This window comes from Aethalodelphis obliquidens, unplaced genomic scaffold, assembly GCF_003676395.1.
Source record: "Aethalodelphis obliquidens isolate GAN/ISIS:26980383/991018 unplaced genomic scaffold, ASM367639v1 scaffold3, whole genome shotgun sequence".
Classification (NCBI taxonomy): Eukaryota; Metazoa; Chordata; class Mammalia; order Artiodactyla; family Delphinidae; genus Aethalodelphis; species Aethalodelphis obliquidens.
In genome coordinates this window covers 29,155,433-29,182,150 of record NW_020837947.1, presented here as the reverse complement: position 1 = coordinate 29,182,150, position 26,718 = coordinate 29,155,433, and the positions used below count along the sequence as shown (strand labels likewise).

Here is a 26,718-nt window from a genome sequence, read left to right as displayed (position 1 = left end):
AAATTAATTTAGAAAAACATAAATCATAAAACTAGTAGGCAATACCTCTTTCCTCCCCTGCAGTGTTGTAAATTGTATCCTTCCTGATCTAACTCCTCCTGAAATTCTTTGTAGAACCTAAGTTGTCAGAGGTGGCTATGTGAGATTTTGTGGTTCAGGAAGGAGTATATTTGGAATTACATATATAGTCTTTTAAGTGGACACCAGTTTAAACACAGATCTCTGAAGATGAAATGTAAAATGTAAAGTACTTGGGTTACCTCTCTTTCAAGGGTTAATTAAGCCTAATATTGCAAAAAATGAACATGAGCATTAAGTTATGATAATAACATAGACTTCCTCTAAAAATAATTAATATATATTAATGTTGTACTTGAGTTCTAAAGATAATCTGAGGGCACAAGATTAAATTTGCTTTGAAAATACTTGTATGAGGGTATGCAAGAAGGTTGGGATGTAAAGAGAGAAAATCAGTGATTTAGTAGCCATAGCTGACAGTAATCTCATGCAATCTTGATTTAGTCCACAGAGATCAATTATTTTTGAAGGTTAAAAATAAAACCCAATCATGTCAATATAATAAAATGACCTTGACTTTTTTTTTACTATTTGGCTTTATGAAAAACATCTAAGTTGCAAGTGGATAACTAGTGTGGAGGGGGCCTGGCAGTATAATTATTTCTTGAAGTAATGGTTCTGTACAAAGTGCTATATGTATGTAGATTTTCCATCCCACCTTTTGGGAAATGAACCTTGAATCACTTATTTCGAGCATGTAGAAGAATAAAACCACAAAACTCTCTAACCTAAGAATTAAAAAATGATTGCAGCTTTTGAAATCAAAATGTTTATGTTGTGAGTTTGAATTTCGCTCATAAAGATGATGCTCTTCTTCTATAGAAGGTTATTCTTTCCATTTGATAGCATGAACTGTAATGATATTGGTCACAGTCCTTAAAATAAATTAAAAGCCCTGTTTAACTTCTGTGTTAACTTAAGAAAAATAGAATACAGTAAAAAAAAAATACATTTGAACATGACAGTGAATGTACACTCATAAACTTTTGGAATGAGTATTTTTATAAGTTTTAGAAAACAGACACATAAAACTAGGTTTGTTTCATTGATGAACATCTTTCCAATAGTGTCTTGCACATATTAAATGTGTGGAAACAAAAGCAAGACCAAAGAAAATGGAATACATTTCAAATATATTCAGACCTGTAGTGAAAACGACTTCCATTTTTCAAACTTTATAATTATCATAATGTTTACTTTATAGTCATTACCTGTTTTCTAAATATTAAGACACTTCTTTGTATTTTAACATCTTTTTAATAAATCAGCTAATCATATAAAGAATGCCCATTTCACTTCTTTAAGTTTTCTGTTCCTGAAAAAAACTTACTATTACTTAATATTACTTTCTTTCTCTATAAAAATCAAATCAAAATAACTTTGCATCTTACTCAAGAGATGTTTGCTGATGCTGCCTTCCTGTGAACATAAATTATTTTCTGTAGCAGCATGATTAATTTCCCCCCTTTTCCCTATTATTCAACTCTTACCCACATATGAAAAATAAGTTTGGATTAATGTGTAATGTTTTCCCCCAAATGTTAGCATCCATTTAACTATTACTTTTAAATCCATGTGTTTTAGTCCACTGAACACATCTTGATGTGTATGCTTCTCTTTATATACTTTCTAGTGATGCCTCTTCTCAGCTAAATGAGCCTCCTTTGTCTTTGACTAAAAGCAGATCTTTAAAATTTTAATGAGAGATGATTCCAGGATAATGAACGCAACCACAAACTCTCTCTCTGGCTTTTCTTCGTTCTCCTTTCAAACTCTCTGGCTTTTCTTCCTTCTCCTTTTGACCACCTGAAACTTTCAAATTGAGGAGATTATAATCAACACCAATACTAAGTTTTTGAAATCAAACCTCAAAGTTGGGATCCAAAGTAACAAAACTAAACCTCATGTCTAGCTTGGTTAGTTTTTTAGATATTCTGCTTCCCCTCTCCCCACTTCACAAGTGAAATATATTTAACCATTAGTATTAATACATCTATTTTAAAAATATTGTTATAGATTTAGACATGTTTACATAGGAATTTAGCCATGATTAGAATTTGGAAGTCTCTTATCTTAGTTTTGCTGGAGGCTTTGGACGATTCCTTTTTGTCACATGTCAGAAGTCAGATGGGGACATTGCATCATAGAGAGTAGCTTTTACACCTTTCTAAACCCTACTCTGGATCATCTCTATACAGATGAAAGGAATTCTTGGTTAGTTAGTGCTGCCTGTGAGGCAGTGTGGTTTAGAGTTTGGATTCTTTCCAACCTTTACAGTTCGACTCTGAATCTTCCAGCAAATCTTCATGACATAGTTAAATCCCGGATGCTAAATTAACCCCAGAGCTCACTGAGGGAGGGTCCAGCCAATTCTCTTCATGTGGAAAGGGAACATAATCATTACTGCATGTTTCTCCATCATTAATTGCTTTTCTAACAGAGTAACATCGCTGACTTGCTTGCTTGGTGGGTACGCTCTGAGCCCACTATTCTTTTGGCCATATTTGTCCGTGGTGGGCGAGTCTTCAGCTTTCTTCTTCATAGTTTTCTGCTTGCTTCTGAGGTTTTGAACTGTGTCATTCCATTTATGACCAGGAAACATAAGAGGTGTTAAGCAGAAAATGATTTAGTTTATTCCCTTGCTGCTGTGATACATGGAGCTCTGGCCACAAAGGGAAAATATGGTGTGACAAAATGGGTAGAGGCTTGCCCCTGCCAAACTCGTTGCATCTAATAATGACAGTGATGTATACCTCAGTGGCTACATCATTGCCAAGTGAGGATTTTGCCAAAATATACCACCTCAGAGGAGAAATAATATATGAAAGAGTTTTCAAAAGATACAATTAGTGTTGTAGAAACCATCTCGTATTCTATGCTTATGTCTATAATGTATTAAAAATTGTTATACCATTAGAATAAAAAGCCCAACACCTTATGGCTCTTTTGGCTTTTGTAGAGCAGAAATTTACCGAGTGCTTCATTTTTCAACCACCATATGAATACACCCCTGGTTTCTGTATTTGCATATGCCTCGTTGTATTCTTAAGCAATCTTTTTTTTTTAATGTCATCTTGGGAAGAATAAAATATCAGCAGTAAATCTCTTTGTTACGATTTGGATTAAATGTGCTAAAGACTGACTGACGATTCCTTTCTTCTGCCTTTTGACTATAATACCAGAGTGTGCTTAGGTGATTTAAAAATGCAAATACACGTACTTCTGTTTAACTGTGTAAGGTTGACTGCCTTTATAAGCCAGATTCGAGAAAACCAGCTTAGGCAGAAGATTTTTAGATTAAATCCTCTATAAATGCATGTCCATTTAGAAGCTAAATTAACAAAACTCTCCTCATCGACTTCCCAAGTTTTCTCTTGCATGCCATGGTAGCTAGAAAAGCCACTAGTCGTACAGTCTGCATCTTTGATATAAAGTTAGAAATAAAACTCACATGTACTTATTCTTCTACGTAGTGTCTCTCCTTGCAGTCAAAACAGAGCCTTTGAACAGCAGTGAAACCACAACCACGACTGGAGATGGAGCGCTTGACACTTTTACTGGGTCAGGTAAAGCCTTAAGCTTGTGTGTTGTTCTGTACGCATTGGGGTCCACCTCATCCTCCTGGTGAATAAGCGAGAATTGGATTTTTATAAATTCAGCAATAAATTCACTTTTTGGAAAACTCATTGTCATAAAATTATGCTTTTTTTAGAAATGATGTTTAGAATAGTTTTGCTGAATCTGCAGTTGACAGCAAAGCAATCCCCTGACTTTCTTATTAGAAATAAGCAGAACTGACTTCTTTCATAATTATTTTATACAGTGCTTAATTTATTTATTAGGTTGTAATTGTTAACTTTGTTCCTTCAACTTACCCATTTAAATGACATAAAAACTGCCTTCTCTCCAACATTCGAGATGTAAAACTATCCATTTGATTCTTTCTAAATAACCTTGTTTCCTCTCTGGGTTTTAAAAAAAAAACCTTCCTGTGTAAGCAGCTGAGTGACAGGTATTAAAGGTTAATGGGCTGCAGGAGAGCACATGCTGGTCGCATTAGAACCCAGCCTCTGAGAGCACGACTTTCGCTCAAATGCTTCAAAGAGAACAATAGCGTGTCTTTAAACATCAGTCCTCTTTAAATATAAATACCTGATAACTCCCAGGTGGGCAAAAGGACAGGCAATAAGTTGACTTAAAGATTTTTTTTCATTACTATATTTCGTTTGGTTGATTATCTGGTGAAAGGACGTTTTTTTTTAACCTGAGGAGGAATTTGTATAGCAGAAAGATGAACATTAAACCTAGAAAAGTATTTGTGATAATTAAATCTTGGTTCTGTTATTCTACTCTAATATATTTTATACTTATTCATGTTCTCATATACAAGGATTTTGTGTGGGTATGCTTCTCATGTAAAAAGAGCTGAGGTAAATCCTTGACTATAATGTCATTATAGCATATATTTGATTTTTATAGATACAGATGATCCCGTTTCATTGGTTCACACTGATTGGAAGCAGCTGCCATGTATTCACTTAAATATTAGTACTCCAAACAGAAAGATATAATAATTTATACACTTCGTATAGAGAAGCATGTGTCCTAATTCACATCCTTTCTAGCAATTCTCTTGCCTCTTAGCAGATAAATAGGCACCAACTTACCCTAGCATTTATATTACTTACCATAACTGTTGTAAACTTTCTGCAAAGTAAATGCATATATGAACACAGTTTTTAAGGATAGGAATGAAATTAAGTGATTGCTGATATACTTAAATAGTACACTACAAGTCAGTGAAAGATGAATGAAAAAATTATGGGATGTTAGCTCCAGAAGGAATTTCAGAGATCTGTGATGATCCGTTTTATAGGCAAGAATACGGAGGCACAGAGTTAAGTTAAAGGTGGTTAAGGCCATACAGTCAAGGCCTCACAGGTGGTCGCTGGTAAAAATGATTCTAGAATAATGTCCTGGTCAGTCCAACAATCTTTTCTTTAATACCCCACTGGAAAATATAAAGATGGAAAAAGAAGCAGGTGTGAACTGTCAAGCTGTCTGGAATCTACTCATATTATATTTACAAATAGTTTCCCAGTTTTCTTTTAAGAATTATCTAGGGCTATGCTGTCCAGAAAAGTAGCCACTGGCCATATGTGGCTATTTAAGTCTAAATTAAATACTATTTGGTAAAGCAAAAATTTTTTATCTAGTCACATTAATTACATTTTAAGTGTTTAATAGTTGTATGTGGGTTTTTTTAGTGGCTACCATAATGGACAACTCAGATATAGAACATTTCCAACGCCATGGACCAAGTTCAATTAGACAGAGTGCTTTAGGTCAGGGATTCTCAACAGCACCACTATTAAAAACTTGGCTAATTTTTTTTATTGTGGGAGAGCTGTCCTCTGCACTGTAAGGTGTTTAGCAGCATCCCTGGCATCTATCCCAAGTTAACAGTAGCTTTCCTCAGTTGTGACAACCAAAGATGTCTTCTAGCATTTTAAATGTTCCCTGGCAGGCAAAATTTCCACCCATCCCCCAACTTCATCTCCCACCTCTCATCCCATTGAGAGTCACTAATCTAAGGTGTTACAGTAATACCGGTAAAACCTTAAAACTGCTTGACACCACCCTATGAGAATCTGATAATATTCATTAAAAATGTGTTTTAATTAATTTTCAGGGCATTTTGAAGACAAGCACTTTTGCTAACTTTTGTATGCAGAAATGATGGAGTATAATGAGTTGAGTGCTTTGCATACATCTCTTGATTAATTAAATGACAATGGGGAATAAAAGGAAGGTCTCCTAAATTTGTACGTGGGATTCCAGAAATCATACTGGAAAGATTAGGCTGCTCTGTGTAGGAACAGTCTTTACTTTGATCAGCATAATCTCAGCTCACTTTAATCCAATTTTGTTGTTGTTTTCAATTGTCTACAGATTTATTAGTTAGAATAAAATATATACAGCTTCCTTAAGAAGCATAAACTTTCTAAGTTTTATGTAAACATAGTTTTCTGAGTCAAAGGTTTTGTTTTCTACCTAGAAAATGAACATATAGACATTAATATGAAATTTTAAAGGTTGAGCCTTTATACTGTTATGGGTACATTATTCTAATGGTATCTAGATTCATTCATTAGAGGGAAGAAGCATCCTATATATTCAGATTTGTGTTCATATATGTGAGGCTTTTTTCCTGAAATAATTTTGTTCTTTGGCTAATTCAATAAAAGCTGCATGTTTCTTTTTATTATTTGATGTTTCTTTAGAAAAACCTTGTGTTTCACAGTCTTGAGAATAACTGATTAGTATAGTCTGAGTCTTGAGTGTACCACAATGAAGTTTTATAAATGAAACAAAAAATGTGGAATTGAGCCTTACTTAAGTATATTTCTGCTAAATAGAGTATAATTATTGTGAATCAATGAATCAGACTGAATTTCCTGTGCAGTACACTGTTGCTATTATGTAGCCCATAGTGTGAGAGAAAAGGCCTGTTCTCATTGAATTGATTTGAAAGTTTTAAACATTCTTTATGTTTTTAATAGATAAGTAGAAAATTAATGGTTCAGTGGTCCATGTGTTTTCAAATATACATAGCAAATTCACTTAAACTTGGTTGCTGAAAATATTTAGAACATAACACCTCTAATCATATTCAGTGATTGTCAAAATTGATTCATAATATTCTTGAAAATGTACTCTCTGCATTATTGCTATGAAAACTATAATATACTCTCCGTACTCAGAGCTTACAGTCTAAATAACATTTTAAATACATTAAATTCTATGTGTTTATGAAGCAATAGATCACAAGGGTACTTAATAGCATTTGGATATAGAAATATATCATGTTTCATAAAATAGTTAGCAACCTAAGCCTATTTGTCACTTTTACAATTCTAAAAGTTTAGCTCCAGAATTATTATGAACAACTTAGAAAAGACATAGTACTTTGAAGTATAACTATGATTGATTAGACTAAACTAATTCCAGCACTGCATTGTATACTACTTTAATCTTTTTGAAAAGTGAATGAACAGCAGATGGCCTAATAAAGACACTCTGTGTGCTTGCCCAGTATGGATTGGCTCTGAAGGGACTGCCTTAACACTTTAGGGTCCATATATTTGCAGTACATCTGTCTTAGTCAAGGCAGATGGTTAAAGGAAAGAGAAACTTCCAAACTTTTGGATACATTCCAGTTTGGGACTGCATGTTTGGCTGAAATGTTAATAGGACCTGATTTTCACCTTTAAGTTCTTCTCAAAAAAGTACAATCTCTGATAGTTCAAAATATATTTATAAATATGACTGCTGCTGCCTCTTGCAGTTAGGTTTTTTTTTTTAATGTTGCATTATCACCCATGCTTTCTGTGTATATTCCAATTATTATTAGAATTATTTGGACCCTGCATTTTTAACTACTCATTGGATTGACCAAATGAAAGGAAAGAGAAAACGATATCATTTTACCACTTGAAAATGAAGGTCGAAGCATCATATTTTTCTTAATTTTTATGATATTTCTAATAGAATAAATACACAGGAAGAGCAATATATTTGGAATTTAAAACATAAAGTCTGCAAATGAAAAAATTTACCTTTATATCATGAAAGCTTAATTACCTATAGTCAAGGATATCTATTCATAGCATATTAATACATAAGAGCATGCTACGGATTTAAGAAAATGGAGGAATGATGAAGGGGAACGATTTGTGAAAAAAGTTCGTGTCATGCTCCTAGCACATACGTGAAACAGTTTAATTAGAAGAAAATGTTTAGGTATCTGTTTCTGTCTAGAAAACGAATGAATTTTCTGTTTAGAAAATGAATGAATTTTTTGAAACATATCTCTAACATAGTCATTTCTTGAAATAAGTTTTGCACACTCCAGTGAAACATATTTATAAAGCAACCTTTTTTTGCACTGGTTTTTGTGTCTTACAGTAATAACAAGTAGCGGCTATAGCCCCAGATCAGCGCATCAATATTCCCCACAGCTGTATCCTTCCAAGTAAGTGGTCAGTAGTCTTTCAGATTTGTTAGGATGATTTTCCAGCATTATCTTGATTAATCATGTTTATACAATATAACAACTTTAAATCAGGATATATTTATGTATATAAATGTTATAGATAGGCAGTTGAATTGACAGATACTTGGATAGATTCATTGGATAGATTAGACATTAGGTAAATACCCTTCACAGGTCTAGGAATACCCTCACTTATATCTAGACAATTGCTTTAATTCTGGATATTTATATACTTTGAGGAAAGCATCAAGCTCAAACCGGAATACACAGATTTTTTTAATGAAAATTCAAAAATGCTGACTAGTTTAAAGAAAATCTAAAACGATTACATTTTATTCAAACATCAACACTTCGTAATTTGTTCCATCATTACAATATTTTTATTGGATTTCAAGTTCTAATAAACATTTTTGAAAAATATACACTATTGCTTTTATGACTAATATAGTCAACTTTCTGAGCACAGTGGTAGAAATTTCAAGTTTAACTACATTAGGTGTATCTGAATTTGGTTGCCATCAGCCAGATGTGTCAAGATTTTGGATTCCTGATCATGTACATTTAAAAGTTATTTTCCACAGCAGCTAGAGTGTTATCCTTAAGTATAGGCTAGAGATTGGATATCCATTTTGGGAACATTCCGTAAGCTGTGGCATGATGAAGGGAATGGCATTCCATTTCTTTTCGGGAAGCTGCCTACTTTTTAATTTTTTTTAACTTTATTTATTTTTTAAGATTTCTAGTTCTCTGTAGAGAATTTTTGGTAGGGCCTTTAATGACTTTTGTAGTCATTACATAACATGGGGTCATGCATGGTAACAGGAAATATGCTCATGAGTGTACTAATTAACTGGCCTGGGCTTTACTTTCCTCATCTACATATCAGTTGGAATACTATTTCGAATGTAAGCAATATAGAACTGGAAGAGACTTTAGGTGTGATATCTAAACGAAAGTTTTCTTTTCACAGGTGAGGTGTAGACTTAGCAAGTTTAAATTATTTGTCCAAGGTAACTAGACTGGTTTGTAGCAGAGCCTGGGCTCCTGACATTCAGACTCTTGTCCTTTTCCGTATTGTTAAAATGATATTATGGATAAAGAAGAGGATTACTTCCGGGCTATTATCAGGTTTCACTGAATCTAAGCTGTCTGAATTAATATGCAGTCTTTGTTGCCACAGTAATGCTATTTTTCTGATATTTAGGCCCTATCCACACATTCTTTCTACACCAGCAGCTCAAACAATGTCTGCCTATGCAGGCCAGACTCAGTATTCGGGGATGCAGCAGCCAGCCGTCTACACAGCGTACTCACAGACAGGACAGCCCTATAGCCTGCCCACTTACGGTATTTCACATCTTCTCTCTTCTTCTTTGGTTATAAGCACGTAATCCTGCTGGCTAGTAGTTGTATAGTCTAATATATTGATATGTTACAACTCAGAGGTAAGATCACTTTACTAATGAAATGGGTTGCACATGCGTTTTCCAAACAGATCTGGGTGTGATGTTACCAGGCATCAAGACAGAGGGCGGACTCTCACAGACTCAGTCACCGTTACAGAGTGGGTGCCTCAGTTACAGCCCCGGGTTTTCTACCCCGCAGCCAGGCCAGACACCTTATTCTTACCAGATGCCAGGTAAGTACCACACAGGAAACATGTTATGTGAGAAAGAATTCTTTGAATGAGACTCCTTGGCTTCAGACTAGGAATATAAAGTCATGAGGACAGTTTTAAATCTTACCACTGCTCACACGACGTCATCAGAAAAGACAAATAACTAGGAAGAAACATGATGAAAAGAGTTCAGTATACATCAAGAAACATGACCCATATCAAAGTTAAATATTTAAGTTTAAGTTGCATAAAATTGGCAGGAAACTAAGTCTAAGCAAAGCAACCTCCAGGCCAGTCGCCACACCAGTCACATGTTTGGCATCTATTAAAGTGATTTCAAAGATTCATGACAAAACCCAGTATTTTCTTGTCGGGATTCCTTACATACGTAATGCTTTTTTGATTAAATTTAAAATTGAATTAGCACTTCTCTAAGTCCCATTTATTGTTGAATAATTGAAGATTTTTTTGTTCATTTCTAAAATCTCTCCCCTGTTAATACTATATTTCTTGAAGAGGAATATTTAGATAATTTGTACCTCCACCTGAAAAATTTTTTCTCCATATACGATCATTATTTAATTTTTCTTTTTGTTTTTGTCTCCAATTAAAAATTATTTTTGAACATTGTGTAGTAGTTGCAGAAAATATTTTAGTGACATACTAAAAACATTAAAAGGTTATTTCCTATCTGTCATTTTTTCTATATGGTTAGTCGTAGTTTGGGGGCTATATTAACATTATTTGAACCAACTAATATTGCCATTTTAGTTGACTGACTAAAATGAAATAATTACTTAGACCTTTTTGGCTGAAATGACAGGTCTCTTTTTTCCTTATAACATTGGTAGATACATCTGTGCATACATGCCTCAACCACAATAAGCCACTGTGGAAAATGCCATAGAGACATATCCATTTATTCCTCAGAATACTTTCATATCGGATATTCCAGGCCATGTCAGTTTGTGTCGATTACCTAATACTATTGCTATTCAAGACACATTGATAAAACAAGTAATCAGCTGCCTCAATAGTCTTTTATTTTATTCCTTAACAAGTACATTCCATGAGAACATTTTTTTTAATCTGTAAATTGATAGTTCACTTGTTTTTGCTCTAATTTTAAAAATAATTAAATAACTTTCAGACCTTGTCGTAAAATTTTAGAAGGTCGTCAAACCTTAGATGATTGCAGTATAAACAGTTCTGCCTTGGGTCTGAGCCCTAGCTCACAGCTTTTTTTGTTCTAAAGAAAGGACATAGAGGAACAGAAAGATGGGGAGCTGGAAGCATGAACTCTAAATGGATTCCATGTGTTTATTTCCTAAGCTAGCCCCAGCCAAATGTTTGAACTTGAGTAGTTTTTGTATGTATATGCAGTTGATATGACCACTGGAAAGTCCCAGTAGTTTCCTGGAAGTAGTCTCAGTATGGATAATATCTTATTCTTTGAGTACTTCTGTACGTGTAGACATTGACCCTTGAAGGTTAGCCAAGTCCTTGGTAAGACTGTTCCCACAAGCTCCTGTTTACCTCTATAGACTTCTAAAGAAAAGACTTTACCTGTTGTCACAAGACACAGCTAAGGACATTTTCCTTAGAATCTCTCAATTTTCAATCTCACTGCCTCAACAACAAAATTTAATATATATTTCATTGAATTCTGCAAAGTGAAATATTTTTAATATTTTTCAAGAAATATTTTTAAAATGCAATTTGTTCTTTACCTCTAGGTTCTAGCTTTGCACCATCATCTACTATTTATGCAAATAATTCAGTTTCCAACTCAACGAATTTCAGTGGTTCACAACAGGTATAGTAGCTTTTTGTGTTTATGCTTTTATATATATTTCAGATTTTTGAAGAATAGTATCAGGTTAGTAAGGTTTATGTATTTCAAATTAAGATGGCATTTCAAGGTAGTAAAAATGAGCTGTCTGGAATTCTTTGGATTTGTGTAATTCTGGATGTTTCAGTTTTCCTGATTGCTAAAGTTTTGCCCTTTAAACATTTAAGCCATGATTGTTTTAGTCATTTGACAGGAAATTACAGAATCTATTGCATATTTTCCTATTATTTTAAGCTATACTAAACATAATTTTATTTTTTCTTGATAAAACAGTTATTATGAAAATTCATAGGTTGAACTATAACCCATAATCAGATTATGATGTAGACTATAAAACACTCTTGGTCCAAAACCAAATCATTTGTTCCTAAACAAAATGCCTCTCAAGCTACTATTGGCTTTTATTTTTTAGTTCTATGATTTTTTTTTGATAACTGTTAAATTCCTACTGCCCTGACAGCTGTAATTTTTTGCTTTTGTCACCCACTACACTTGCTCCTAGAATTCCTTAGTCCTCATAGTGATGTTTGCTTAATATTTTTGTGTGTTTTGAAACCTGCGATTGTTTTTAGAATCGTGTTAGAATTATGTGTGGAACAAGCGCGGATGTGCCTGAATGAGTGAGTTAGCGTGGAACGACATGAATTTGTGATCTATTCAGAAAGTTTTGTCCCTATTTCCTGCTCCTCAGTCATGTTCAGAGTAGCTGAGGTAGAAGGGTAGCTGATTTCATGGGTAAGCAATACACTAACATAATCGCTGGACTTCTGTACATTCTAAAATATGTTACTGCATAAGTGTTTGCTCTTCGGATTTACTGAAGGAATTATATTAATTGCCTTCTCCTTTCAATTTTTATTAAGGTAACAAGAGGCAAAGAGGAAAATTTGATGATTAAACAGTGGAATAATGATATTTTTGACAGGATTAAACTGTATAGTTTGGCATTAGTTTGAAAAATGGTTTCTTAAAACAGTAAACATCAAAGTCAGTATGCATATTTTATTATAAAAAATTGAGAATTTTTGATAATCCAGGTAGCTTAATTTCACTCGCTCATTTATTAATACACCAAACATTTATTGAGCACCTGTTAGCCATTAGATTTTTCAACTGTGCATTGGAGATTCGAAGTCGGTGTTCCCTGCTCTCTGGAAGGATACAATCCTCCTGAAGACACAGACATGAAAATAATATGGACAGGGAGTGGAATATTTGGAATATAATAATAGAAATATACACTAGGCAGAGTAGTAGCATAAGGGGAAGACTGCTTTGTTCTTTGTTGGGAGGATTAAAAAAATGATTAATAAGGAGAAGAAAATTTATTGACAAACAGTTTTATATCACAAAATACATCCAGTACTAGCAGTATATTTAATTCAGTGGCCCCAATATAATATGTAATCTGTATTTTGGACCATGGTCTGAAGACTAATTGATTCTTTTAGCAAATACTCACTGAGTGCCTATTAGATATTAGGAACTGGTCTGTATCCTGGGGAGCTGAAGGTAGGAGCAGCGTGAATGGAACCTGTTTCTTGCTTTAGGGAGCTTTCTGTCTACTGAGAAAAGCAGACAATAAACCAGTAAACACCTGAGTAAATATAGAATTGGAAAGCATGAAGGGAGAGAACAGGGTCCTATTAAAAATATTATGAGAAGGCTAATTTTGAGTAAGGGGGATTTTGTGGAAGGCTTCTCCATGGAAATGACATTTAGGCCAAGTCTTCCAAAAGTTAGGTGAAGACTGAGGGCAAGGGTGTTCAGGCATAGAAAGCAGCATGTATCACATCCCTGAGGGGTGAAAATCGTGGGGTGTCAGTGAACTCAAAGAAGGCTGGAGTTTAGTTTGCACCTGAGGGGCAGGTGGGGAAACATCCATTTATGGAGGTGGGCTGCGGCCTGCTCATGTAGGGCCCTGTGGCTTATAATAAGGAACTTCAATTCTATTCCAAGCCCAAAGGGAAGCTATTAAAGAATTTTTTAGCAGGAGAATAGCATCATGTAATTTATTTTTGAAAAATATTACTGTGGCTTCAGAGACTTTGGAAAAAGCCAAAAATGGAAATGAGGAGAGCAGTTAGAAAACTGGTACATTGGCTACAGCAGGCAGTGAAGGTAGCTTGGACAAGGTGATAAGAGTGGAGATGAAGAGTAGGGGGAATCTTTGAGATATACTTGAGTGCAAAAAGACACTATAATCACTGGAAGCTGGTAGACTGGACCTTTCCAGTGAGTAACTTCATCTTCCTCTCCGGGCACTGGCAGCCCAGTGGAGAGCTTCCCACACAGATAGATGCTGGAGTCAGTCTCTCTGGCTTCCAGTTTGAGCCCTGAAACTTGCTGTCTGACTTTGGGCAAATCTCTTTAAACACTCTGTGCCTTTATCCCTTTACTTCAGTGTAAAATAGAGATAGTAATAATACTGCATAGGAGGTTGTGAGATTTCAATGAGTAAATCTACTAAAGGCCTTAGAGGAGTGCCTGACACAAAGTAAGCACTGTGTTAATATTTGTGATCCATGTTTTACTCTGAGAAAAATACGTTACTAGGAATTTTGTCCAAATACTGCCAAGAGTTTTCTGTTTTTTTGTTTGTTTGTTTGTTTTGTTTTTGACTCTCAGGTAATAGTAGGGAACATCAGATCCTGAAATTAACAGACAAACAGAATTTTCATTTTCTGCCATACTGCTTAACCCTTTCTGATGATACATGTATTTGCTTATACGTATATTTACGAACGCAGAGAATTTCCTCTTTTGGAAACCACATCAACCATGGATCTTTGTTTCCCTTAGAAATGTGCATTAGGGAATCTTCATCCTGACCAAGGATTTGTCATCACTGATAACAGTTGGCTAAAACATGTCAGATATATTAAACACCAACTATTGCAACAAATACTTATTCCTTATCTTAATACGTAAAAGGATTTTGAAGGATTATTTACATCATTTTAAGATTATTTAAAAAATTTTTAATAAAAAGCAGGTGAAAGGAATTGACCCAATGGCTTTCTTTTCTCTCTAACAAATGATGCAAACTAAATATATGAAAGCCTCACCAAAGACTTTAGGTCAAGGCCTCAGGTGGCATGTAGCCTGTGAGAAGCTGGGTAAGAATATCTTTTATTCATTTTCTTTTCTCTACTGTTTACCTCCTGCCAAGAAAACAAAATTATCAAGAGTAGCCTAAAAGGGAACAAAAATCACAATAATGCAGCCCAAGGTCTGTATGGAAGTGGGGAGAGGGGTACACCTCCTCCTTCCTGGTGTTATTAGAAGATGAGAATGAATGCTGTGAATATGAACACCTCCTTCTCTCCTCTTCAAATGCATAAGACCTGAGGATGTACATCCTTGGAAATGTAATTCTGGGGGGAAAGTGACGCATATACAACCTTTAAACAGATTAAAATTTGTGTACTGGACCTGGTTTGCAAGACCCGCAAGGTATTTCATTACTATGTGCGTGTAGGAGATGCCCGCAGAACGGTCTCTGCTTATTAGGATCACCTCAAAGCTGGGGACTCCAGAACCAGTGGAGCCAGATACTAATCTTTCCATTGCCATTGTGATTGCTTTTCTTTGGAGTATACTAGAGGGTAATCTGTCTTTCAAACACACACACATGTCAATTATTATTTCAGGATTATCCATCCTACGCAGCCTTTGGCCAAAACCAGTATGCACAGTATTACTCTGCATCAACATATGGAGCATATATGACATCAAATAACACAGCTGATGGCACGTCCTCCTCGACCTCAACCTACCAGTTGCAGGAATCTCTCACAGGACTGACTAGCCAACCAGGTACAGATCTTCATCCAGGTGAAATACTTTTTATATGTTTTGCTGTATCTAATAATATGGAGAAAAATGGGCATTTTACAAACAAGGCTGAAAGCTTCCAGATAATTATGGTGATGTTTAATCTGTGCTAGTACCACTGATTTAGGTGAGGCTTTTCTGGCATTCCAGAAACCTTTCTTTTAGGTGTGGGATAGTTAGGAGATTTTAATATCAAATGACAGAATACATATGAATATGGAGATAAAAGGTAAGCGGATCATTTACCAGACTAATTATTTCATGGAGATCTTGACAACATAGAAAAGTTGTAATATTATCTTCTTTGGTGATATTTCCTTTATGCTTGAGAAACTGTATAACTTTTTCACCTTACGAGTTATCAGTAGCCCCAGCCAGTGAACATTTCCCACATTCCTAGGATTTTTCGGATCATTGGTAGGTAGTTTAATATCTTTGATCAACACATATTTAAAATCCATCATAGTCTTCATTGCCAGAAGCTTGTCTGTATTCTTATTAGAATTGTATTTGCTGACACATATTTAACACAGCTGAAGAGCTTAAAGTGAAAAGCAAGTTTAATAGAGATTCATTGTAACCCCAATCAAAATTCCAGCAGGATCTTTCGGAGAAATTATCAAGATGATTCTAAAATTACAAGGAAAGACAAAGGAACTAGAATAGCCAAATAATTTTGAATTATATAAGAACAAAGTTTGAGGACTCACATTGCCTGATTTCAAAATTTATAAAATATAATAATCAAGAATGTTTGGTATTGGCAAAAATATTAGATACATAGAGCAATGGAATAGAATAAAGAGTCCAGAAATATACATATTTCTGGATATATTTTGTATATGTTGTATATAATATATACAACATATACAATGATACAACATATACTAAAAGTTTGATTTTTGACAAAGGTGCAAAGGCAATTAGAGAGAATGAATAGTTTTTCAGAAAATGGTGCTGGAACACTGACATCCATATGCAAAACAAAACAAAACAAAACATAAAACAGAATCTTGACTTGTAACTCATACCATATACAAAACATGTTAAAACTAAAACTTCTAGAAGAAAACATGGAGAAACTCTTTGTGGCCTTGGGTTACATAAAAATTTAATAGATACCACGCTAAAAACACAATCCATAAAAGAAAAGAAAAGCTAAATTAGACTTCATAAAACAAAGAACTTCTGCTCCTCAAAAGACACCATCACAAGAGTAGAAAGACACGCCACAGATTGGGAAAAAATACTTGCAAAACACATATCTGATAAAGCACTTGTATCCAGAATATATAAAGAACTATCAAAACTCAATAAGAAAATCAAAGTTAAGAAATTTTTTGTTTTTGTAAATACCATTTAGTATGTTCAAGAATATTTTTCTGACTTCCAGTTATTTGCAAGATCCAAACTCATCCCTGCTTCTTTTTTGTCCTGCTTTGGAAGGGCAAGAAAATAGGGACACATGGTCACAATACTGTAAATTCTTTCTAACCGGACCAGTGGTTCCAAGAAGACAAAAAGCCCATTAAACAATTATTCATTGAGTGCCTGTTAGGTACCAGGCACTGCTGGTATTTCAGCAGTGAATATGCTCTCTGCATACATTTAACTTCATTTAGCTTCCATTTAACAAGCAAGACAAGATCGAGCAAATAATTAAAATAGTATGAATGTTGAGAAAAGGAAAATGCTAGATAACGTGGGGAATATTAACGAGAAAACTAATTTGAACATGAAGAAGTGACAACGAAACATACTTTTGCGATACGCGGGCCCCTCACTGTTGTGGCCTCTCCCGTTGCGGAGCACAGGCTCCGGACGCGCAGGCTCAGCGGCCATGGCTCACAGGCCCAGCCGCTCCGCGGCACGTGGGATCCTCCCGGACCGGGGCACGAACCCGCGTCCCCTACATCGGCAGGCAGACTCTCAACCACTGCGCCACCAGGGAAGCCCGACAATGAAACATACTTTAAGCGACAGAGAAAATGCAATTATATTCATGAAATGGCAACATTCTTTCTTTTTGGTTCACTGTTATATAACAACAAGGTCCTACTGTATAGCACAGGGAACTATATTCAATATCCTGTGATAAACCATAATGGAAGAGAATATTTAAAAAAAGAATCTCAAAATATTGTCTCTAATCTAACTATAGACCGAAGGGAAAATTGTTAATAGGTGTACTAGACTTTGATGCCCCTACTACCAGTTTCTTTCCCCTTATCTTCTTTTTAGACCCTCCCTCCTGTAAACACATAGCCCCTTTGAACCTCTAGTCCTCATTCCCTTTTTAGTCGTTCCACCTAACCTCCCCCTCTCTTAGCAGCCATATCTTATGTAGGGCCAGGATGAAGGGAAGGCAAGAGTTGCCTGGGGTGCAGAATGTAAGGGGGCGTTCATTCTCACAGCCCTTAAATTTTACACCCTTGGCACACTACCTGCCTTAACTTCCGCCCAGCCTAAATCCCATGTTCCAATTCTGTCCTGATCCTCTTTGAGTAAACACTTACATTTCATTAAGAATCTTATCTTAATTTAAAGAATGAGTGATTTCAGAATCCTTGCTTACAAGTGGTGGAAGCACTTTAGCTGGGGAGATATTTGACGTTCTCGTCACACTGCGAAAGGTGTTTCTCACTGGTGAATGCACGGGGAAAACAAAATAGAATGACTGTGTTCAGAAGCAAAACCACAGACTAAATATTTGATCATCGAGATATCAGAGACAGAGTGACAGGACTGGCAAAGTGTTTTGGAATTTACTAGAATTGAGCTACCAGGAATGAAAACCATTCAAATACCCCAAAATGGTTTATGCTGCGTAGAACTTTGGGTGGAAGATTGGTTTTAACCTAATTTCAGTATGACCACAAGAGTTTCTATGCACGAAAGACACAGATGGGTACTCTCTATTAGCTAAAGAATAATCAACTTTCAGAATAGCTATTTTATTTACATTAAAAATACTAAACGCAGACATGTAGATATTCTGAGTATGTGACTTTGAATGTAACACATTCATATGTGACATTCTCATATTCAGTATCAGAATGCTGCAATTTCTTCAGCTTTCCACTGGTTGCTAATACCAACGAATACAGTTTGACATAATTGTCAGATCTTACGAGACTTTCCATTGAATTTAAAGAAGAAATTATTTCTACTTGTACCCATATTATTCTCTCAACCAAAATCATAACAATACACGTGTCTAGATCTTTAAGGAACTCTGTGACCTCAGACCTTCGGTCAAGACAGTTTTAAGTTTGATTTTTGCCTTTGCAGGTCTGGCATGCATCCAAAAAGTAAACAAGTTCATAACTATGGGATTTTTCTTTATTATTGATGAAATTTGAGGTATTTTGTTTAAGGGTATAAAGAGTATTTTCCACTGACTGGCTCTGCGTTTGGACTTAAAGCAGAGACCTAACAGTTAAATCCACAGTTTGTCATAAATCATTCACTGTTGACTTCTCCCGTGTTTAAAATGGAAACATACTTTATGTTCAATAAGAGACAGCTGGTTGCTCTGATTTAGCGATAAACCTAATGAAATAAAGTTGGATCTAAATATCCAAAACTTAGAAGGTGCAGTTATTCATTACGGTACTGATTAAAAGATAATTATTCAGTCATGTATAGTGTTAGCCCAGGAAAAAGCCTAGGGCAATGGGTAATGACTGATGTTATTTGGAAATTACAAATAGCATTCAGTCATTTATTTTACCTTATTAGGTAATTTGACAATGTATTTAAAGAAACATTACCATGCTGATTAAGAACAGGTATTTTAGTTCATTATCTTTGAAAAGATCTTTCTTTGCCTTTAACATAAAGGTTATCTTAGGTATATTATATTTTTGATTCGCATTCCGAATGTTTGATGACTGATAGCACATTAAGCTTAGTGATATTTTTATAGCTCCTTTTTAAAATTTTAAACGTCTTTAAAATTAAATATAACTAGCAATTTGTAACAACATTCTGTAGTCTGAGACCTTGGCAAACATTTCAGATACATTAGCTAATTAAACTTTACAAGTGTTGCAGAAAAGTAAAGGATATGGTAAGATCACTCTTTGAAAAGAAGCCAGTTTCTTAGGCAGAACTCAGTAGACTTTCTAGGCCTCATGGCATTTCACATGAGGACAGGAAGGAAAGCAAAGTACTAATTCAGTTCATTGAAGGAACAAGAGGACTTAAACGGAAAGGACTGACCACATTTAACTTCTCTGCCAATTTGCATTTTCCCTACCTGCAGCATTACTGTACCCTAGTGCAATTACCTGAGTGAAATTGACAGAGGCACTGGAATTAACAGCTTTCTCCTTTTAAAAACAAATGTCAACAAATGTTTAATGACCAGTTGAGCTCAAGTTCCTGATTTTGCCCTTTATCAGAAGAAAGGCTAGAACCTTCAAAAGATATGGAGGTCAGTTCATTTCCATCTGGGTGGTTGCTGTAGGAGCCCAAATACAGCACATGGCCTCTTAAGGACCTGCTCTTTTACTCTGATGTTCTTCAGATGAATTCCTTGGCCCTCACTCTCACAGAAATTGTGTAAAGTCTGTGTAACTCTTTTGATTAGTAGAAACAGATATACATTTGACCTTTTTGTAACCTGGACAGACTGGTGCTATTTGGGAGAGGAAGTATTACCTAGTGGTTAAAGCGGGAGTTCTGGAACCATATCAACATTTCACATACAGGCTATTTCATCTTGGTTAGTTAATTGAGTCCCACATGTCTCCAGTTCTCCCATTATTAAAAGAGGCTAATAAAGGAACAAATTCACTGGGTAGAAGTGAAGTTTAAGTCATATATATGTGTGTGTGTGTGTGTGTGTGTGTGTGTGTGTGTGTGTGTGTGTGTGTGTGGAAAGAATGTTTCACAGTAAAGAGCTCTGACAAATCAATAAGAAAAAGATAACCCAATTTTTTTAAATTAGTCAAAGATTTAAACAGTTACTTCATAAAAAGTAGATACCAAATGAGTAAGAAACAAAGTATTCTACATCATTACTCATCAAGAAAATGCTAATTAAAACTACAATAAGATACTACCAACCCCTACAATCGCTAATATAAAAAAGACTAGCAATACCAAGTATTGGTGAGGATGTAGAGCAACTAGAACTCTCATTGCTAGTAAGAGAGTGAATTAATACAACAGCTTTGGAAAAGAGTGCTCAGTGTCTACTGAAGGTAAACATATTCCTTCCATTTGACCCAGCACTCCCTCTGCCAGGTGTATACATATAGGCATATGCTTAGTATATACATATAGGGATATGCTAGGAAGGGGAGCTTATGCCCACAGGTATAAACAAGAATGTTTATAACAGCTTTATTCATAGTTGCCTAAAACTACAAATAACCCAAATGTTCATCAACAGAATGTATAAAGCATAGTGTACATATGTCATGAAGTTCCAGCCACATTAAGGAAAAAGCAAACAACTGCTCCAGGCTACAATGTGGGTGAATCTCAGACATAATGAGCGGCGACTCTAGCCAAACACGTATTCCAATAAGCTTATTGAGACCCAGACACTTCCTATGACCAGTCTTTTCCCTTCCTCCTTCTACTCTTTTCACTCCCTTGTTGTGATAGCTGCTGACTTCCAGTTCATTCGAGTAGCTGAGTTGTTCCTGCCAAACCCCGTCTTTATGGATCCAGTCAACCATCAACCACCCATAACTGAGCACAGTAACTTTGGGATTTTGCAAGATTTTGTCTATTCACCTCTTGCACTGTGGCAAGAACAAAGCTGCCTGATGAGAGTTAACTCCTGAAAATTGATCTATCATGGATAGAAAGATAGGTCTTAGGGAATGTCAACCAAAAAAATCTTATAAGCTTAATAAATGTGTGTTAATTTGAATCAATATTTTATCTGAAAAAGAACATTTGACTGGCAGGACATAGTAACCTTAGAAAAATTCTGTTTTATAAAAATAATTGAAAATAGAAAACATTTTGTGTGATATTTTTAAAAAGTAGATGTGTGTTTAAGTACCCAAATCCCCATCTAACGCCTATACACGTAAGCTGAAACCTGATTTACTATGACATAGGGCTGTATTCAGCATCGTAACTCAAGATCCTTTTATTATGCTTTCTACTCTCATGCATTCGATAGCAGACACCCATGCAATGAACTGTGCTAGCAATGTTTTAAGAGCAAATAATATTTGGAACACAGACATTTTTTTTGATGCTGTCCTGACATGCACAGATGTTTCCCAAAGAAAACATTTGACCGTTAGAAATTATTAGAGCTTAGCTATGTAAACACTGTTTACCTAAAACATCTCAGAAAAAATGTTACCTAAGTGTGATCTAGTTTGTTCAGATGTGTTTATTTAGATTAATAACTGCTTGGCTGTCCTCATAATTATTTTACTTTAATTTTTATGATAAAGCATGAGAGTCATAACATCTTTACTTTTAAAAATTGGGTAACTTTAATATGGTTTGCCACTGGACTCTCCTAGACATTTTAACATTATGCATATGATTTCAGTTAAACATAAATCAGATTTATCTCAGTAATACAAAAAGATAGCTGCTATTACCCAGGCTTTAGTATACAAAGAAACTGAGATTCAGAGAGACTGAGTAAAATGCTTGAAGTCATATAGTAAGTCCAACTCTTGTTACTTGTGAAGTTTTACTGCACCTCACTGTCACCTTGGTGGGTTTATCTTAACACCCTCTCCTACAGACTTGCCACTGCTCTGTACTCTCCACCTCATAAGATGCTGCATCGCTAGCTTTAGACGTGTCAGACTTTTGGGTATCTGTGGGACATGCAGAACCCAATTAAACCTAAAGTCTGAAACTTAAGATTTGACTTGGTATGCTGTATGGGTCATCACGTAGAAAGTGACTGACCTATGAGAGGGTTAGATTGCCCACATGGTGTGGAGTGGGGAAAATGATCAAAGGAGACAAATGTGCCGTCCAGTACTGTAGCCGCTGACTTCAGTCTGTACTAGCCCCATTACAAGGACTTAATAGGCACGTGTGGCTAGTACAGACTGAAGTCAGCTCTAACTGTCATATACACACAGGATTTCGAAGACTTAGCATGAAAACGAGATTATGTAAAACATGTCATTTTTATATTTATTATATGCTGAAATGATAATATTTTGGATATATTAGAGCAATTAGCATATAGGAATGAAATTAGTTTTACATGTTTCTTTTTACCTTTTTTAATGCGGCTTCTAGAACATTTAAAATTATATGTATGCGTGGTTACATTCGTGGCTCACTTTGTATTTCTGTTGGACAGCACTGGTACGCGCTGTTCTTTTAAGACGGGTCCTTTAAAAAGAAAAGATAGCAAACAGATAGCTTCTAGATAGAAATGCAAGGTCAAAGGGAAGGACTTTTCAACTTGTCTGTGTGCCCCCCGCCCCCAGAAACGGGAGAGGTTGAAGGGAAGGTAAGAGAGAGTTTGAGTAGTGGAGCATGATTATTCTCTAATAGGTGAGGCACGGAAGTCATATTTGCAGGGGGAGGGATGGCATCTCATCCTCAGACATAAGGAGGTGACAACAGATCTAAATTTAGATAAATACATAGGTGGGGATAGAGATGGGAAGTTGAGGGCATCTGGAGTACAAAAGGTCTTCAGGTTTAATAGATCACATAGATCGAAACTAGGAGAAACCTCTGTGACCTGCAAAATTTTGACTGAATTAGAATTTTGCGTATTTGTGATTATAAATCTTTCTTGTCATAAGGAATTTTCTGTTGTAGGATTTGTTAAAATCATTAATCATGAAGACTCATACCTGATCTAAAAATGAAGTGCTGTCCTTGACAGTATTCATGTTATTCACAGGAGAGTTTGATACCGTGCAGAGCCCCTCCACACCCATCAAAGATCTTGATGAGAGAACGTGCAGGAGTTCTGGGTCAAAGTCCCGAGGAAGAGGCCGGAAAAGTAATCCCTCCCCGCCTCCCGACAGTGACCTGGAGGTATGCTGACTTCTCCTTAAAAGGTGTAATGTGATGTTTCATTTTATTGAATGATATATTCTATACCGTACAGTTCTGTAAAGTTTCAGACTTAAAAGAAAAAGATACATCATGAAATGAGTGGACCTACTATGAAGTAGGCATTTCACAGCTCTGAAATTGGAGATTTCGTCCATTATAATGGCAAAACTAAAAACAATAACAACTTAAAAATCATAATGCTCTATAAATTCTAGGCCAGAGATAGTTGCATCTCTTGATCCAAAAGACACAAACAGAAGGCACAAGCAGAAATTTGAAAAATAAAGCCATTGTTTGTGGAGTATTTATCTGAGAAGCACTCTTTCTGGGAGTACTAGGGTCATGAAAGATGTTTACATGGGTCAATAAATATTAAAAGGTAAAATTAATCTGTATGGAGGAAAAAAGGTGTCATCAGAAAATAAGAAAAATTCCAATCATTTGATACATATGTTAAAATTTTTATACCTGTAAAAATTTCCGTGTGTCATTGTTTCCAGTTGGGACAGATCTTTTGAGATATATCCATACTAAGCAGGTTGTTTTTATTATGAAACATCAGAAGAAACTATTCTTAACCGTAATGTGTTACTTCTTACACAGCTGCATATTTTAACTGCGAAAAAAGGTTAAATCTCCAGATTCAGTAAAGTCAAGTAATAGCCCTTGTATCTCTTCATAAGAGATCATTTCCTTGATGCGAACAACAGTAGTAGATTCAAATGCCTTCAAGAACCCAGCAGGTGATATGAATGAGTGAACTGGGCTAGGGGGCCAGCAGACTGGGAAGAGTGGGGAGCACCGGCCCAGTCTACAGGGACCCCTGCATCATTGCCACATGGACTGTCAGCCACCATTGCCACAAACTGGAAGTTTGTCTACTGCAGTCAAAACCCTGAACTTTGTGTGAAATCTTCTAATCTGGACATTTTAATCAATAATTTGAAACCGTTCAAAACACCGTGCAGGCCAAACAACCCGCCTTATGACTTAATCTGACCCAAGGGTCCACACGTTACAATTTCTATTTAGGGATTGTTCATTGATTCTTTAAAATATTTTTTAAAATATAATTCTTTGCATGAATTACAAAACTTCATGAATTCATGAGACATAAAATTTTATAAGAGCACACTTCTATCATAAAGTCCAAACGTGTCTTTTGGGTATTAACTGCAAGTACATATTTGAATGAATTCATTCAGATTAGGACATCACATTTTTAAGCCTTATTATTTTTGTCACTCTTGTTCCTCAAGTTTTACAGGGGTTAGATTTGACAAATTTGGAGGAAAAATTAATGGAGTAGCATAGATTTCCATATAATGGTATCCAGATTATATCCAACAATAAAATGAGAGGTCTTCTACTTGTAAAGAGATTTCTGTTTCCTTAGAACTTGATAATTCTTCGATATTTATCTTTTTTCTCCAGCGTGTGTTTGTGTGGGACTTGGATGAAACCATCATTGTTTTCCACTCACTGCTCACGGGATCTTATGCCCAGAAGTATGGCAAGGTAAGAAATCAAGAAATTTTACCCCAAGACACCTTGTTAGAATTTTATTTTAAATAAAATCAAAAGCCATTTAAAAATACCTTGTAGTGTTTTTATTGCAGTCTGTCAAGTCTGCTCTTAATTATTTATTTCCAGTGGCTCATTGTTCTTTAATGTGAACTGGCAAATTTTACAGAACTTAATTAGAAATCATATTCTTTTTCCTTTCTTCATAATAACTTTGAATTTTCTACATGAAAAACCAAGCTTATTACCCTCACATAATTATTTTAGAAAATGTTTTTGTAAATTGAAATGGACTTTAAACATTATAATACGTATATTATTGTCTAATAAGGGAACCTTAAGAAATTGTTTGGATTAATTTGTTGCACCAGATGTTGCTATAGAATGCCATTTGAAATAAGGAAGTAATCTTTTGTCTGACAGATCCTTTGCATTTATAAATATAAGTATTTTTTGGTAACTTTGAGGAAGCATATTATAGAGACTGGGAATAATACCCCGTCACACATACAAATCCAGAGGCAGATGTTCTCATTACTTTCCTTTGTCTCTTGCCATTATTTTCATAGTCAGTTTGCTTCTTGTAACAGTGTTGTTATACACGTGGGTGAGTCTGTTTCAAAGAGTGATGCACCTGCAACAGGTTTTTCAGCTAGAAACACAGTTGCAGAGGCCATTTGAGTCTTTGATTCTGTAGGACTCACAGTCTAACCAGAGTCAATTCACAACATGTTGGCCTGCCTTCAATTACTGTATTCAAAGTTGTATCTAACTTCGGTTCCTTTTCATATGACACTTACAGAAGTGTCTCCCTTCATCTTTATAGTGTCACATTATTTCATAGGGTCTCACGTTAGCTCAACATGCAGTTTTTAACATCTTCTAGACTAGTTGTGATGAATTAATTGCACTCAAGCATTTCCTCCTAAATTGCGCTCTTGGTGAATTTGCATTGCATTTGATTCTTAGTATAAGTAATGAAAGTTGCTAAACATATGAAAGGTAACAATTTTATTTAGTGACCATTCAGAAAAAAGGAGTCTTAGCTCCTTTACCACAATCATCATCATCTAAAACAGTGATCTCCAAAGCAGGATGTATGCGTATGTGCCAGATATACACAAGGTGCTTCACTGAGATAAGGAGAGAAAATAACACATTTATACCCGCAATCTCTATTCTTATCTGTTTCAATACATGTAAATGATTATAACTTAAAGAATATGTATGTAATTTATAAATAACTATACATAAATTTGTGGTACACACTCAAAATTCTATTACTGACAGAGCATACAGTCTAAAAAGTTTCCAGATAATAATCTAAAGCATTTTCTTCTGAAATAATTTTGGCTTATGTGGAATACACAGTAATCCTATTGAACTGACTACAGTATTTTTGTGCAAATTTTCATATTAGATAAATGTTTAAAATAAACAGCCTAACTTGAACACACAAATCCAAATAAAAGTCCCCTTCAAAATAGTCACCATTGGAGGCTATACCTAAATATCCCTGTTGCTTCCATTATGCCAAACCAGTGGTGCGACTCATCTTTCGGAATTACCTTTAGATTTTTAAAATATTTTCTGACTTCAAATCTTCATCCTTTTGTGGTAATTGTGATATTTGGAAGTAAAAGGATGATTTGAACCCAAGACGATAAATAAAGAGCATGGTCAAAATGTCACTATATATATATATATATATATATATATATATATATATAT

At 35.2% G+C, this 26,718-nt stretch overlaps 1 protein-coding gene across 2 annotated transcripts in view; it reads left to right on the top strand.

The window, feature by feature from the left end:
* Positions 1-26,718, top strand: part of EYA4 (EYA transcriptional coactivator and phosphatase 4) — a 261,282-nt gene that overhangs the window by 195,795 nt on the left and 38,769 nt on the right. The window contains exons 5-11 of one of the 2 annotated variants that reach the window (XM_027079485.1): positions 8,047-8,113; positions 9,339-9,481; positions 9,630-9,773; positions 11,489-11,568; positions 15,258-15,441; positions 23,306-23,442; positions 24,898-24,981. In XM_027079485.1, the coding sequence (XP_026935286.1) occupies positions 8,047-8,113; positions 9,339-9,481; positions 9,630-9,773; positions 11,489-11,568; positions 15,258-15,441; positions 23,306-23,442; positions 24,898-24,981 (839 nt within the window). Of the gene's footprint in view, positions 1-8,046; positions 8,114-9,338; positions 9,482-9,629; positions 9,774-11,488; positions 11,569-15,257; positions 15,442-23,305; positions 23,443-24,897; positions 24,982-26,718 lie in introns of those variants that run through there. The other variant, XM_027079495.1, reaches the window with a different exon arrangement.